This window comes from Psammomys obesus, unplaced genomic scaffold (genome assembly GCF_907164565.1).
Source record: "Psammomys obesus unplaced genomic scaffold, mPsaObe1.curated_primary_1811, whole genome shotgun sequence".
Taxonomy (NCBI): Eukaryota; Metazoa; Chordata; class Mammalia; order Rodentia; family Muridae; genus Psammomys; species Psammomys obesus.
Window position 1 is genome coordinate 4,228,776 of NW_026585504.1, and position 15,096 is coordinate 4,243,871.

The window sequence follows — 15,096 nt, forward strand, 5'->3', positions numbered from 1 at the left end:
CTTATTTTTTCTTGTGTGTTCGATGAATGCCCATGTGCTGCTGCACAGGTTATGGGGCTATACAGTAGGATATGGCGGCTCACTCACTGAATGTGGACATAGTCTGGCAGTCAACAAGCTGGAGCAGTCCTCCTGTACCTGTCTACCACCCTATCAGAGATTTAGGCATGTACAGACAGGCCTGGCTTTTTTCACATGGGTGTTAACATGGCTGCTGCAATCTGGACTCAAGTCCTTATGCTTGAGCATCAAGCACTCTTTTTCCTTCTAGTACCTTTCCTACTTTTTTCTTAATGACATCTACCCTGTTAGTGTCATTTTCTGTTCTTTTTGTTTTGCCAGTATGAAGTCATTTGGGGGCTTTATTACAAGTAAGTTTCTTCTCAGTTTCTTCATGCCCTTGAAAAGGATTATTTTCCTTAATTAGGCACCTAATTTTTTTCCAAGAAAAAAATCCAAGTGCAGGAAAACTGTGTTGTGGTGTGAAATACATCTACCATTATAAATAATAGAGCTTGTGTTCATGAATTAAGGGCACATAGCAGCCAGTTGTGTTCACAATCACATTATGAGGCTAGCAGAATTAGCCTCAGCATAAAAGGTAAGTCTTGTTTTTACTGTTGAAGATGGGATATAATTGGCTTACCACAATATTTCTTTTTTTTTTTTTTTTGCCCTTGATGACTGCATTTCTTCTCTATTTCAGGCTGGCTAAAGTACAGGAAAATACTATTGCCTCTTTAAGAAGTGCTGCCAGTCATGTAAGTGCTGTTTCTTTAAATAGCTTTGGATTGTTGAGATAGAGACAGGGAGCTCTTCCAGTTTGTTATAACAGAAAAAGAAAATTATTCCTTGTTCTGAAAATGTTGTAAGTGATGACAAAATAACTTTTGGTGTTTGTGTTAAATAACAGAATAATGACAAGCCTTTAAAAATATTTTATGTGAATGAGTGTTTTGCCTGCATGTGTGTAAGTGTGCTGCTTCTGTCTGGTTTCCTTGGAGGCCAGAAGGTGTCAGACCCCCTACAGCTTTAGTTACAGAGGTTTGAGAGCCATATGTGGGTGCTGGGAACTGAACTCAGGTCTTCTGAAAGAGCAGCAAGTGAATAAGAGCTTTAAACCATTTTCTCAAACCCCTACACACAAAAACACATTCACACACACTCACACACTTTTTTATTTTTCTTTTTTTAGACAGGGTCTTGTCTCAAAAAAACAAGTAGGTGACCTAAAACTGAATTTAGCCCAGCCAGTCAGGCCTTCAACCTTGGTGGTCCCCTGCTTCTGTTTCCCAAGTGCAGTGATTGCAAGTATGAGCCACCACTCCTCCTTTGCAATAAAACATTTCTGATGCTTTGTTTTACTTTAGAAACAATGCTAATAGAAGGTAGTGATTTTATGTAGCACTTCAGTGCATTTTACCATTTTTGGGGGTCAGTGCTGGCGTTTGTTTGTCTCCGTGTCATAGTACACATGTGGAGGTCAGAGGACAAATTGTGGGAATTGACACCTTCCTCCCACCTATTGCGTCCTGGTGATTGAACTCAGGTCTTGGTGCCAAGTGTCCCTATTCACTGGACTACCATCTGGCTGCCTCTCTATGACACTTGAAAAAAAAAAGTACCAATACATATGTGGAAATACCATATTGAAATCCATTATTTTGTACTCTAAAAGAAAATAAAGGTAAACCTGATTGTTTAAAAAAATTTTGTATTGAATTATAAAGTATTTAAAATTTATTTTACTTCCTCCACCTGACCAGAGAGACTTAGGCTCTAGATTTTACCTGGTGTGGGGGGAAGAAGAGGCATCTTTCTTATTTAAAATAATTTATTTAATTTTGTTTTATATGCATTAGTGTGAGGGTATCAGATCCCATTGAATTGGAGTTACAGACAGTTGTGAGCTGCCATGTGGGTGCTGGGAATTGAACACGGTCCTTTGGAAGAACAGACTGTACTACTGAGCCATCTCTCCAGCCCCCATGAGAGGACATCTTATTCTTTATCTTTCCATTGTTTTTCACAGTGGCTTTCAGTTTCCAAAACAATTTAAACTAGGAATAATGGCATGTATCTTTAATCTCAGCACTTGGGAGGCAGAAATAGGAGGATCTCTTTGAGTTGGAGAGTTCCAGGACAGCCAGAGTTAAATAAAAAGACATTGTCAAAAAAAAAAAAAAAAAAAGGCCAGCAAGCCACTGGGCCCAACTTAGAAGTGTAGTCCACTGTATAGCTCATATGTTACTCTCTCTGAAGTCAGAATGCTTGCGTCAGGCTTGATCGGCAGCAAGTTTTCTCTTTTCCTAGTAGTATATAATTTTATAGTTCATGGCACTTTAAATTGGTTATAGTAGTTATTTTAGTATTTAAAAATATTTGGAGAGCTAGGTATGGCAGCACCTTTAATCCCAGCACTTGGGAATCAGAAGCAGGTGGATTTCTGTGAGTTCATGTCTAAACAGCTGCACAGTGAGATCCTGCCTCAAAAAATTAGCATATAATTTTGCCTTTTAGTTGAAAGGATGTACTGATCCAGGAGTACACTGGACCATAGTTCATAGTTTTAGTTCATTGTTTTTAAGCAATGAATTGGATTCAATTCCATGTTCATTGTTTTTAAGCAAGCGGCATTTACCTTTTGACATAGTTTTGTAAAAACTCTTTTACTTACATTTCTTTTATTTTTTTCTCTCTACTGCACCCCAATCCCTTCCAACATCCCAACATGAGGTAGGAGAGAGAAAGGGTTAGTGGGAGAGGGGACGTACTTCTTTCTTAGCTGCTTCCTGCTGATCAGGGCCGTCGGGTTCCTTAGAGCCAGTCCAGACCTCGTTTCAGGAGATCTCTAACTTCTTGTGTAGCAACAGCAAGTAGGAGCAGAAAGGGGGAAGCAGGAGCAGCCTTGTTCTTTCTCTGATCTCTACTCTCTGGGCTCTGGCATTTATTCTCTCTCCAGAGTCCTCAGATTTAAACTATCAGCAGCTGGCAAAGAGCTTCTCTCAGAGCCCGCATGAGGCAAATAGTTTGCTGCTATGGACCATCTGAATCAGTCCCACACACCTGGACCAAAACAAAAACATGTTTATATTCACAACATTCACCTCTTTGTAAAATTTTCTTTCAAATAGATGATTATATGAAATAAAACATTTTAACTAGAAAGATGTGATCAAGTATTTAATACGTAAAACTGTGAGGAAATGGTGTAGTTTGTTCTCTTGTAGAAACATTGTGGTATTTTCTTATTTAAAGTCATAAAACCAGCTATGTTTCCTGCTTTGGAAATCAACAGGAAGGGAGCTGGAGAGATGATTCATAGCACTGGCTGCTCTTCCAGAGGACTTGGATTCAATTCCACATGTGCCTACATGGCGACTCACAACTCTTAACTCAAGTTCTGAGATATGCAGTGCCCTCTTCTGGCTCTGAGACCAGGCATGCAAATAGAACACAGACATACATGCAGGCAAAGCACCCATACATAGTGTTTACATAGGCAGCAGCAAGGTAGTTGTCATAGTCTGCTCCTTTGTTCCATCCATGTTCACAAGTTGGATCCTCAATGCCTATGAGCCACTGCAGAGCTGGAGATTGGACTGTCCACTGTGTATGGCTCCTCTGTGGCTACCCAAGATTCCAGTAATCCAGGGACTTTGTTTCCTTTGAGCCTAATTGGCTTTTTCCAGTAAACACACACATTTGTGTACCGATTTATGTTCTGGGTCTTTACCTGGGCAAATTTATAAGACATGGGTGACTTTTAAAATGTTCATTTTTCTTCTCTCTCTCTCTCTCTCTCTCTCTCTCTCTCTTTTTTGGGAGCACAATTCCACAATGTGGCCCTGACTGGCCTGTTAACTCACTGTGTATACCAAGCTATCCTCAAACCAACAGATATCTTCCTACTTCTGCCTCCTGGATGCTGGGGTTAAGGGTGTCTTCCACCATGCCTAGCTAAAATTTTCTTAGTTAAAATCCTTGTTCTCCTTTTCATCTATTTAGGCCTCTGTCTACAACATTACATGTACATCATTCTTGTCACCTGATTAAATTTTCTCTGAGTGATGGACAACAGTTGTAGCTTCCTTTTTAATCCAATTGTGACCTTTTCTAAAAGAATTTTAATTTTATACCACTCCTAGGCATATACTCAAAATATGCTAAAGTATACAACAAGGACATTTGTTCAACCATGTTCTTAGCATCTTTATTCATAATAGCCAGAACCTGGAAACAACCCAGATGTCCCTCAACGGAGGAATGGGTACAGAAATTGTGGTATATTTACACAATGGAATACTACTCGGCAATTAAAAACAAGGAAATCATGAAATTTGCAGGTAAATGGGTGGAATCTAGAAAGATCATCCTGAGTGAGGTATCCCAGAAGCAGAAAGACACACATAGTATATACTCACATATAAGTGGATACTAGACATATAATATAGGATAAACCTACAAAAATCTGTACACCTAAAGAAACCAAAGCAAGAAGGAGGACCCAGGGTAAGATGATCAATCCTCACTCGGAAAGAAAAACAAGACAGACATTGGAAGAAGGAGAAAACAGGAAACAGAACAGGAGCCTGCCAAGGTGGGCCTCTGAAAGACTCTACCCAGTAGTGTAACAAAGCAGATGTTGAGACTCATAACCAAACTTTGGGCAGAGTGCAGGGAATCTTATGAAAGAAGCAGGAGATAGTAAGACCTGGAGAGGACAGGAGCTTCACAATGAGAGCAACAGAACCAAAAAATTTGGGCACAGGGATCTTTTCTGAGACGGATACTGCAACCAAGGACCATGCATGGAAATAACCTAGAACCACTGCATAGATGTAGCCCATGGCTGCTAAGTGTCCAAGTGGATACCCTAGTAAGGGGAACAGGGACTGTCTCTGAAATGAACTCAGTGGCTGACTCTTTCATCACCTCCCCCTGAAGGGGGAGCAGCCTTACCAGGCCACAGAGGAAGACAGTGCAGCCAGTCCTGATGAGACCTGATAGGTTAGGGTCAGAGGGAAGGGAGGAAGACCTCCGCTATCAGTGGACTTGGGGAGGGGCATCGGAGAAGAGGGAGGGGGCTACAGCTGGGATACAAATTGAATAGACTGTAATTAACAGAAAAAATAAACTTGGGGGAGAAAAAGAATTTTAATTTGTATGTATGTGTGTGAGCCAGAGAGAGAGAGTGTGTGTGTCTGTGTTTATGTGTGTATATGCATGCACTATATGCATGCCTATGCCCATAGAGGCCAGAAAAGAACATGAGATCACCTGGGACTGTTGTTATAAGTGGTTCTAAGTGACCTGATATTTGAGTTAGGAATTAACCTGGATCCTCTACAAGAGCAGCAAGTGCTCTTAACTACAGAGCCACTTCTCCAGCAAATGTCTTTTTGTGCTGATTTTTTAAGAGAAGCTTTTGAACTGTACTGATCAGGTGAGCCCAGAGCCCAGGGTCACAGTGCAACGGCTCTACAGTGTATTCTTTCATTCACTTCTTCCTGAGGTTCAGCTGTTCAGCTAGAGTCCTGTGTTCCTGCTCAGTTCTGTTTCTGTTCAGAGCAAGGCCCAGGCAGTACTTAAAGCCTGTCTCACTGTTGCTGAGTTGCTGTGGGTATTTGCAAATGGATTAGGACACTCCAACACACATTCTTTTTTTTTTTTTTTTGGCCAGGAAAATGTTGTACTTTTGCAAAAGAGAAAACTGTAGGGGACTAACAATTCTGAAGAAGTTTGAAGTGAGATATTCATAGACATCTTATTGTACAAAATTGTAATGGTTTTCTGTACAAAATGTTAATTTTACCTTTAAAAAAAGCTGCTCTGTGGTAAGAAGTGTGTTATCTACTATCTACTTGTTTGAAACACTTGCTTCCTTTTCTCCTGTCAGGGTGCAGCATTTGTAGAATTTGACGTCCACCTTTCAAAGGATTTTGTGCCTGTGGTATATCATGATCTCACATGCTGTTTGACTATGAAAAAGGTATGTTGAAATTCCTGTATTTTATGGTTCCTGACATAAAATGTTTAAAAACAAAGTTTGTTACATTTATTTTAGTTATTTGTTAGAGTTGGTAAATTCATTTTCTTAGTGAATTACTTAGGCCTTTATAGTATTAAGAGATAGGTTTGATAGGAATGATGACTGAGGCAACAGTGTTCTCAGTTTACCTTTCAATGTTACTGATGAAGGGACGTACTAGGTATTTTCTGCATTAGTCGCCCCTGTACAGTCTTGAGGCAGAAGAGGAGAAGTTTTTTGTTGTTTCCAGGACTCCATCTATTTCTGCTTCATATGTTAAATCAGCTAGCACAGCTTAGCCAAAGCTACAAGGTACCACGGTGGATTGGTGTGGAGTCAGTGTATAGATGGTCTTAGTCAAGGCAGGTTAGATGAGAGAGCTAGGGAGAAAAAGAAAGCCTGTGGCTGAGAAAAGAAATGTTGAGAGCTAAACTTCAACACCAATCCATGCCTTGGATACAAGAATATAAGGGCTGCAGAACTGTGAGCCCCAGACCAGTAGGAGCAGAAAGAATGGAGAGGGAGGTGTGAATCAGGGAAGAGGCTATAGTGAGATTTAAAAATGTGCATAGGATCTTTAAAATTTACCGTTATTATTATTAGGAAGGTTTTCACATGTTTAAAAAAAGCATTGAGTATTGTTTTCAAGTGTGCTGATTTAAAGTTAAGGCCAGTTTGCTGCTGTAGAACACTAGCTGACACTGCTGTTGGACAATAGAATCTGACAGGAAAGCTGGCTCTACCTGCTCAGCAGATAGGTTCTAAGCACAGACCTAGATAAGGACCTTTGTGAAATAGTATCAGGAGAGGATTCATGTCCTCAAGGAATATGCTAAGGAGCAAATAGTGAAGATTTTTCTACAAGAGAATGTTATTTCTAAAATAGCTTATTGAAGAATATATTGATCTCTTGTCTTCAACAAGCTGTCTTGCTGTGAAGTTAAATCTAAATGAGTTAGTGGGGAAATGAAATAATGGATTGTATATATTTTTACATTGAGTTTTTTAAAGTTAGCATTTTTATGTAAAAATAATTCATCCATGTCTATTAAGAAATAAATGCAAGTAGTTCAGAAGATGAAATGAATGAGAAGTCCCCCTTCCCCCTCTTGATATCATTCCCTTATTCTTAATAGTTTCTTGTGTGTCCTTCCAGAAAAAATTTGTGAATGCACAGGTTTGTACCAATGTCCATGAGCGAATGAGTATATTTGTGCAATGGCTTGTACTGTTGAGTTGATTTATTTGTGGTACCATAACTCATTTCTTTAAGAGAGTGGTACTTCCTAGAGCATAACATTTGATATGGCTTTAAAAATGTAGATTTGCCTGTGAAGGATACATGCTAGATCATGGTTCTTAAATATTGCTTATAGATAATTTTACATATTTTCATAGAAATTTTTGTATGGCTGCCACTTTTAGTCAAGTTTAAATATTAAAAGGGCTTATAAAAATTAAATTTATTTGCAGCATTAAATTGCTTATAGTACTTGCATGTTGATTTCCTAGGCATGTAGCATGGATAAGTGCCAAATAAAGTGAATACCGCATGAAGGAGGCAGTAATATGATACCTGACATCATGCTCCTTGCCAGGGCCTCCACCCGCCAGATGCCATTTCCTTCCAGGCACTGGATGCCTGCAGTGAACACAAAAGCCATGGGCTGGGGATGTAGCTCAGAGATGAGAGCCTTTGCCTAGCATGTGAAAGGCGGTGGGTTCTTCTAGGTCTACAAGGAAAAAATAGAATAATAATAATAATCTTTCAAAGCCCGAACAGGCGCTGCTGTAGTGTTAGGTTAGAAGGACTTTTCTGCATGGGGTCATGATGGCTATCTAAGAGCAACCTCATCTTCAGTAAATTGAGGTTGTAGGTGTGGGTGGTGTAAACATTTAGAAATAGTAAAATAGTTTATATCTCAAACCTTTCTTTTTTTTTTCTAACAGAAATTTGAAGCTGATCCAGTTGAATTGTTTGAAATCCCAGTAAAAGAACTAACATTTGACCAACTCCAGTTATTGAAGGTATTAATAGTAACACAAAATGTGAATTTTCCTTTAGCTTTAGTATGATTTACATTTATCTATGCACATAAGAATGACTATGGATACAACATGCATGGAATATTTTAGCTTTCTGGTGAGTTTTATACATCTTGGTATATTTTGTTTTACTGTGTTATTTTGCATGATTCCTTATCTCTATTAGATACTTAAGTAAATAGCTAAGTTATAAATAGTTTCCTAACTTAGGAGTTTTTCTTCTATTAGGCACTTGGTCATGATTTCATTCATATATAATAAAGAGTTCACACAATGCTTAGTGTTTATTAAATTGGTAATTCCACATTTTGTCTGTTCTAGTTCACTAAGTTTTCAACTTTTCTAATTGCATTTTGTGTGTTTCTTTCCTAGCTTTCTCATGTGACTGCACTAAAAATCAAAGATCGGAAACGTATGTACCAGTTTGGAAATATTGTTTTTCTTTTATGATCAGCATAGATAGGATATTCCCTGCTCATTTTCATGTATCCTTGGTCATTTTAATGACTAGCTTTGGTCCATCAGAATGTAACCTCATAGATGTGACGCTCTTATGTTGATTTTCAACGGGGCTGTTACTTGCATAGTCAGCATTTCACTCCTTTTTTTGCGTCAGTATGTCAGTTCTTTCCACACATTGTTAACTGTCACAGAGTAGACTGCCTCTCAAGTACAGACTTCAGTGCCAGGACTTGTTTCAGCTCTATGGCTGTGGCGGTCACTTGACGGAAAAGCTTTGTGTCTCAGGGTCCTCCCAGAATGCCCTGCCTCCCACATCCATTCTCTGTCAACAGAGCTCAACAATTTATGTGCCGCTTAAACCCATGGCTTCTGTGCTCCTTATTTTTAGCTATCTGTGTTGTCTCAAAGGTAGAACAGTGCTTTCAAAGTCCTAGAGCCTGGCTTTCACAGTGTTCCGCACAAGGCAGGTGCTTGATAATGTGAAAACCACGTGAGGACTGGTTTGGTGAAAGGTTATGAGGTGCTTCACACAACAGTATTACCTCAGAATGTGACTTCATAGGCTTGTAGATGCTTTATGACTATAAACAAAATGTGAAATTTACCTTTCATTATTCAGTTGCACATTTTTACCTAATTTTAGACTTAATTTTGTAAAGTACATGACTTGATTTTTTTTTCTTTTTTCTTTTTTTGCATTAAAAGATTATGTTAACAAAACTAGCTGAAGATTTTCTTGTTTGCTTTTAAGGTAGTTTTGTGTAGCTCAGACTAGCTTTGAGTTCAGCATATCTTCCAAGTGTGGAATTATAGGCATAGGCCACGCCCAGTTTTTTTTTTTTTTTATTCCCGAGGCAGGAGCTTAGGGTCTCCTCCATGCTCGGCTAGCTCTTTACTAATTGTGCCATAGCCCCAAATCCTAGATTTTCATTAATCTAAAATTTCTGAGTTGGTTTTGATACAACTCCAAATTCCACTGAGAAATGAATTACTACTTCTGACTACATTCAGAAAGTCATGTTAATAGTTTTCATATGAAAATAATCATTTCTTAGAGCCACAAAGGGTGATGTTTACACAAAGTATTATGAATCAGTCTTGTTAGATGCTAGTTTAGGTAACGGGGTTCTAAATGGTTAAAGAGAGTAAATGTAAGGGCCTTCAGAAGTACTGAGCCTAAAAAGATGTGGTCACTGTGCACAGGTGCTCCGACGGTTTGGGAGGAGGTCTGCTTTAGGGCCATTTTACTCACCAAACTTTTGTAATTTGAATTTTCAGCATCTCTGGTTGAGGAGGAACAATTCCTTGCTGAAAACCAGCCATTTCCTTCTCTTAAGATGGTAAGTTCTTGAGGAACACCGGGGCAGGCCTATCTCATTGATCTCTGTTTGCATGAATGATTTTGTTTTTGTTTCTTCTATTAAACGGACACTAAAAGGGCTGTGTCAAAATCATCATCAGTGTGAGGCATGATATCACAGAGCTAAGCCTAGACTTATTGAAATCTTGACTTTCCTGCCTGCTTGCACGTGCTGGGATTGCATGTGCTGGCTGTCACCACGAGGCTGTGCTGCGTTTTCAGAGCAGCGTAACTGTTCACTTGAGTGTGACTTCTAACTTCATTTGGTGACAATAGCAAGTTTGCACATTTCTGTGTAAACAGAAGGAGATGACACTGAGGGGAAGAAAGGAGGTGGAAGGAAAATGTCATGTGTGATGGTGGAAGTGGTCTCTTTCCAGTATTTAAAACTTAGGGTTTGGAGAGAACATAAAAACCTTCCTCATTTAAAATAAGAGCTCTCAGAAATTCACTATGAAAACTTAAGCAAAAAGTAGTATAGAGATTTTAAAAGTTGGCTGGGCATGGTGACACACACAAGTTTCTCCCTAGTACTCTGGGAGGCAAAAACAGCTCTTTGAGGCCAGCCTGATTTACATAGTTCCAGGACAGGTAGGGCTACATAGTGAGACCTTGTCCTCACCATCATTATTATCATTGTCATAATTTAGAAGGTATAGACCATTTGAGCAGCCTCAGAAAAGTCCATGTAGATGCTAGAGATGCCACTGTGCTTTCATAATGATCTCCACTTTCTTAAGATTTATTTACTTATTATATATGCAGCGTTCTGCCTGCATGTGTGCCTGTGTCCCAGAAGAAGGCAACAGATCTCATTGTAGATGGTTGTGAGCCACCGTGTAGTTCCTGGGAATTGAGTTTAGGACCTCTGGAAGAGCGGCCAGTGCTCTTAACCTCTGAGCCATCTCTCCAGCCCTGATCCCTACTTATTAAGTCAGTTGTTTGTGGTCTACTCTAGTTACTAGGCTTCTGTTCATGTTTTTGCTTTTGGTGGTAGTGGTAGGAATTTCCTACCACATTGCATTCTCAGCAAGCACTCTTTTAATTTGATTTTCCTGTTATGGCTGCCAAAATCATCTGTTCGCCAAATGTCTAGAAAAAAAATTTTTTTTTAAAGAAAAAATGAGCAAAGTATTTGTGTCTGTGTATTAGCCTTTTTGATTTGTGGATCTCAAAACAACATAGTGTATTTTCTCAAGGTTAGGGGTTAAAATTAGAGTTAGGGATAGGATCTTCCATATTTCTTGCTGCCTATAGCTCACTTTATAGATTATTTTAAAGGAATGATGAAAAAGATTTTAGGTTAAGGTTCTATTTTTGTGCTGATAAATGAGTTGTCCAAGATACTACTTGAACCTGCTGCTTTAAGGAAAAACAAAACAAAACTTTTTTTACTTTCTTATTTAGCAAAAAAATCTATCATGTTTTCAGTTCCATTTTAGAAAAGTTAATGGTTTATAATGACAACAAAACATTGGTAATATGGTCTTAACTTATTTTTGTAATAATTCTTTTTTTTTTCCTATTTTGCCATCCATTTTACCAAAAACAATACAATTCATCATCAACAAACAAGGTTTTAGAATCATTGCCAGAAAATGTAGGATTTAATATAGAAATAAAATGGATTTGCCAACACAGGGTAAGTAATTTTTTTTGTTGTTTTTTTACTCTCTTTTGTTTTAAGGGGATTAAGTAAAACTGAAATCTTGTAGTTTCTTTCATTGAAGTACATTGTTTGCTGGACCTTTAAAATTGAAAATAAAGAAAGTATTTTGTGTGTGTGAATGTGACTATAGATGCTATGATACGCATGTGAAAGTCAGAAGGCAGCTTTTAGGACTCTGTTCTCTCCTTCTACTATAGACTTGGGATCAAACTCTGATTTTCAAACTTGGGTAGCAAACACATTTACCTGCTAAACCATTTCACCAGCCGTGGACATTTTTAAGTTATACTTTACACTTACGTGAATTGTTTTGTTTTGCTTTTGAGACAGGGTTTCTCTGTGTAGCCCTGGCTGTCCTAGACTTGCTTTGTAGACCAGGCTGGCCTTGAACTCATAGAGATCCGCCTGCCTCTCCATGTGCTGGGATTACAGGGATGTGGCACCATGCCCAGCTATGTGAATATTTTTTGATTTCTGAATGTATATTGTAAAAGTTTTGGTATATATGTGGCCTGTGTATCTAGTAATATAAACAGTTTCTAGGTGTATTTAAAAAGTAGATAGTCAAACTCAAATTTTTAAAAAATTCTACCTCTATGCATATTTAAGTAATAATTTCCTAAGCACATTTTTTTTTAAGTTAGTAATACTAACACAGGAGAAGAAATATCTATAAATATGTTTTAAATCAATCACAGGTTTAGTCACTCATTCTCCACAAATATTTTGTAAAGATCAGGCATTTTTTGAATGCTGTAGAGTAAGGATAAAATAAGGTCCTGCTTTCCTAGAGTTCTATTCTAATTGAAGAAAGCAAGGGTTAATTAACTGTTGGCACTGAAGAGCACTTACTGCTCTTGCAGAGGATACAAGTTCAGTCCTAAGCATCGGGTCCTCACACCTCATAACTCCAAGCCCAAGAGGACCCAATGTTTCTGGCATCCAGGCATCTGCTTTGATATGTGCATACCCACACACAAGCACATAGCGTAAAAAAAAAAAAAAAACCTAATCTTTTAAAGAAAGAACTAAATTGGTGTATTTGGTGCTAGTGGAAGGTATGTATGGTTGAAGGTTGCCTGGAATGTAGAGTGTTGAGTCATACTTGGCCATTTGGACTGAGAGCCTAGAAAAGTGTGTAAATACCTTCAAGTCATGCTCTTTACGACCGGCTAAGGTGGTCCTGCTTCAGATAGCAGATTCTCAACCAAGATTTTCCTAATACATAGTTTTTGTTTGTTTGCTGAGGTTTCTAGAATTGTTTTGACTGATATTTAAGACTTAATGAATATGAGCATATGTTTTGGTTTATAAAGATTATGTCAAAATAGTTAAGTCATAGTACACTGCAGGTTTCAAGAGATGTAGCTTTTCTTCTGTTAACGTAAAGCCAAAGCCTGTTGGTGGTTTATTGATCCTCTTGTTGTCTCTTGCCTGAATTATTATTGCTGTGTTATCCTTGTATTACCATATGGTCTTCTCAATCAGTTGCTCCTGGCTTTCAGCTTCCTCATTGTGAAATAAGTGTTAGGTAGTTCTACTAGCAGGTTTCATGCCATTTCTCTTTAGCATGGTTATTATAAAAAACATAACAGAAACCAAATACTGGCCACCATGTGTTTAAAATAGGTCTCCTGAGCATGGCTCGACAGGAGTATAGATTGATACAACTATTATGGAAAACAGGTTTCTAAAAAATTTAAAAATAGAAATCTACCATATGATCCAGCTATACCTTTTCCTGGGTATCTACCAAAAAGAAATGAAACAGCCTAAGTGTCCATTACTGGACAAACAGGCAAAGAAATAGCCATATGGCTGGGCATGGTGGTGCACGCACGCCTTTCCTTTAATCCCAGCAAGGGATTTAAAGGGGAGGCAGAGGCAGGTGGATCTCTGCGAGTTCGAGGCCAGGCTGGTCTACAAAGAAAGAGTTCAGAACAGCCATGATTATATATACAGAGTAACTCTGTCTCAAAACAAACAAACAAACAAATGGAAAGAAAGAAAATAAATAGCCAAACTCTAGAAAAGAATAAGCTTTGTAAATGGGCCTTGAAAATTATTTGCTATGTAGAAATAAGCCAGCCACAGGAAAATATTGCATGATTTTACTCTTATATGGAATCCAATGTATTTATTTCAAAGGTAAAGAACAAAACTAATTACTGGGTGTTAGGGAGGAAGTAAAGACATCAGAGGTCAAAGAATAGAAAATAACAAATGTGTGTGATAAATATAGAGATTCATATGTAGGTGAAGGCTGTAGGTTATTTGTCGTACATGAGATAGATGCATGTTAAATAAGCTCATTTCATTTGCCCCTGCACCAAAGGGGGCAACCATAAGAAGATGGATGTGATCCTTTGCTTTGATGATATGTGTACTATATGTATTTGTAATGTCCTGTATGCCTTTGGGAAACACGTAACTATATTTATAATGTTGGGATGGTTGTCTTTAAGGCTTTCTCTAACCCTGCAGCCCGAGCCTGTGTTACGGCTTCTCCTTTTCTTTCTTCCATATAGGATGGAGTATGGGATGGCAACTTGTCAACATATTTTGACATGAATCTGTTTTTGGATATAATTTTAAAAACTGTTTTAGAGAATTCGGGCAAGAGAAGAATAGTATTTTCTTCATTTGATGCAGATATTTGTACAATGTGAGTAATATTCAGGGGTATTTTTTGATTCTGTACTCTTTGATTGGAGCTAGCACTTGGAAGGTTGTCCAGGTGGCACTCTGGTTTGACCTCTGAGTCAGTTGCCTGTGTTTTTTCTTCCTGAAAAAGGGAGCTTCTTTATCAGGTGCACACTGCTCCTTCGATGTTTGCTGTGTTGTTCCTGTAAGCCCACATCTGGCATGTTGTCCTCCATATCTGATTAAGCCCCAGGGGGTTTCCATTGCCAGTTTCTGAGGTTATTTTAACTCTTGAATATAAAAACTTTAGATGGTTTGACATGGTTATATCTGAGTAATGGATTGCTTTTTCTTGTTTGTCCTTTTCTTGAGAGTTTCTCGGTCTGTAGATCATGAATTCACTGTATAGCCCAGGCTGGCCTTGAACTTACAGTGATTTTCCAGCCTTAACTTCCTGGAGCCATGATGCCTAGCTCTGTTTCTCTCTTGTTTTCTTTTTAGTAGTTTCTAAAGTTTCAAAGTATTATCTTTATAATATTTTTCCTTTACCTTGTCTATTTAGGGTTCGGCAAAAGCAAAACAAATACCCCATATTATTTTTGACCCAAGGAAAATCTGAAATTTATCCTGAACTCATGGACCTTAGATCTCGGACAACACCCATTGCAATGAGCTTTGCACAGTTTGAAAATATTTTAGTAAGTTGTGTTTCAATTTTCCTCTTTTTTTTTTAATTAACTTTATTTTTCTTTTAATTTCATATGTATGCACTATATTTCTATCATTTCTCTCTCTTTCCTCCAAGTCTTCTCATGCACTCCCCACTCCCTCTCAAATGCATGGCCTCTCTTTCTTTATTATTGTTACATACACATGCATAATTAA

At 38.2% G+C, this 15,096-nt stretch overlaps 1 protein-coding gene across 4 annotated transcripts in view; it reads left to right on the forward strand.

Annotated features, from left to right (window-relative positions):
* Gpcpd1 (glycerophosphocholine phosphodiesterase 1) overlaps positions 1-15,096 on the forward strand; it is a 53,212-nt gene that overhangs the window by 29,869 nt on the left and 8,247 nt on the right. For all 4 annotated transcript variants that reach the window (XM_055607255.1, XM_055607173.1, XM_055607316.1 and 1 more), the window contains 8 exons: positions 707-761; positions 5,900-5,992; positions 7,982-8,059; positions 8,450-8,489; positions 9,818-9,879; positions 11,476-11,541; positions 14,097-14,233; positions 14,774-14,909. In XM_055607255.1, coding sequence (XP_055463230.1) covers positions 707-761; positions 5,900-5,992; positions 7,982-8,059; positions 8,450-8,489; positions 9,818-9,879; positions 11,476-11,541; positions 14,097-14,233; positions 14,774-14,909 — 667 coding nt within the window. The remainder of the gene's footprint in view (positions 1-706; positions 762-5,899; positions 5,993-7,981; positions 8,060-8,449; positions 8,490-9,817; positions 9,880-11,475; positions 11,542-14,096; positions 14,234-14,773; positions 14,910-15,096) is intronic.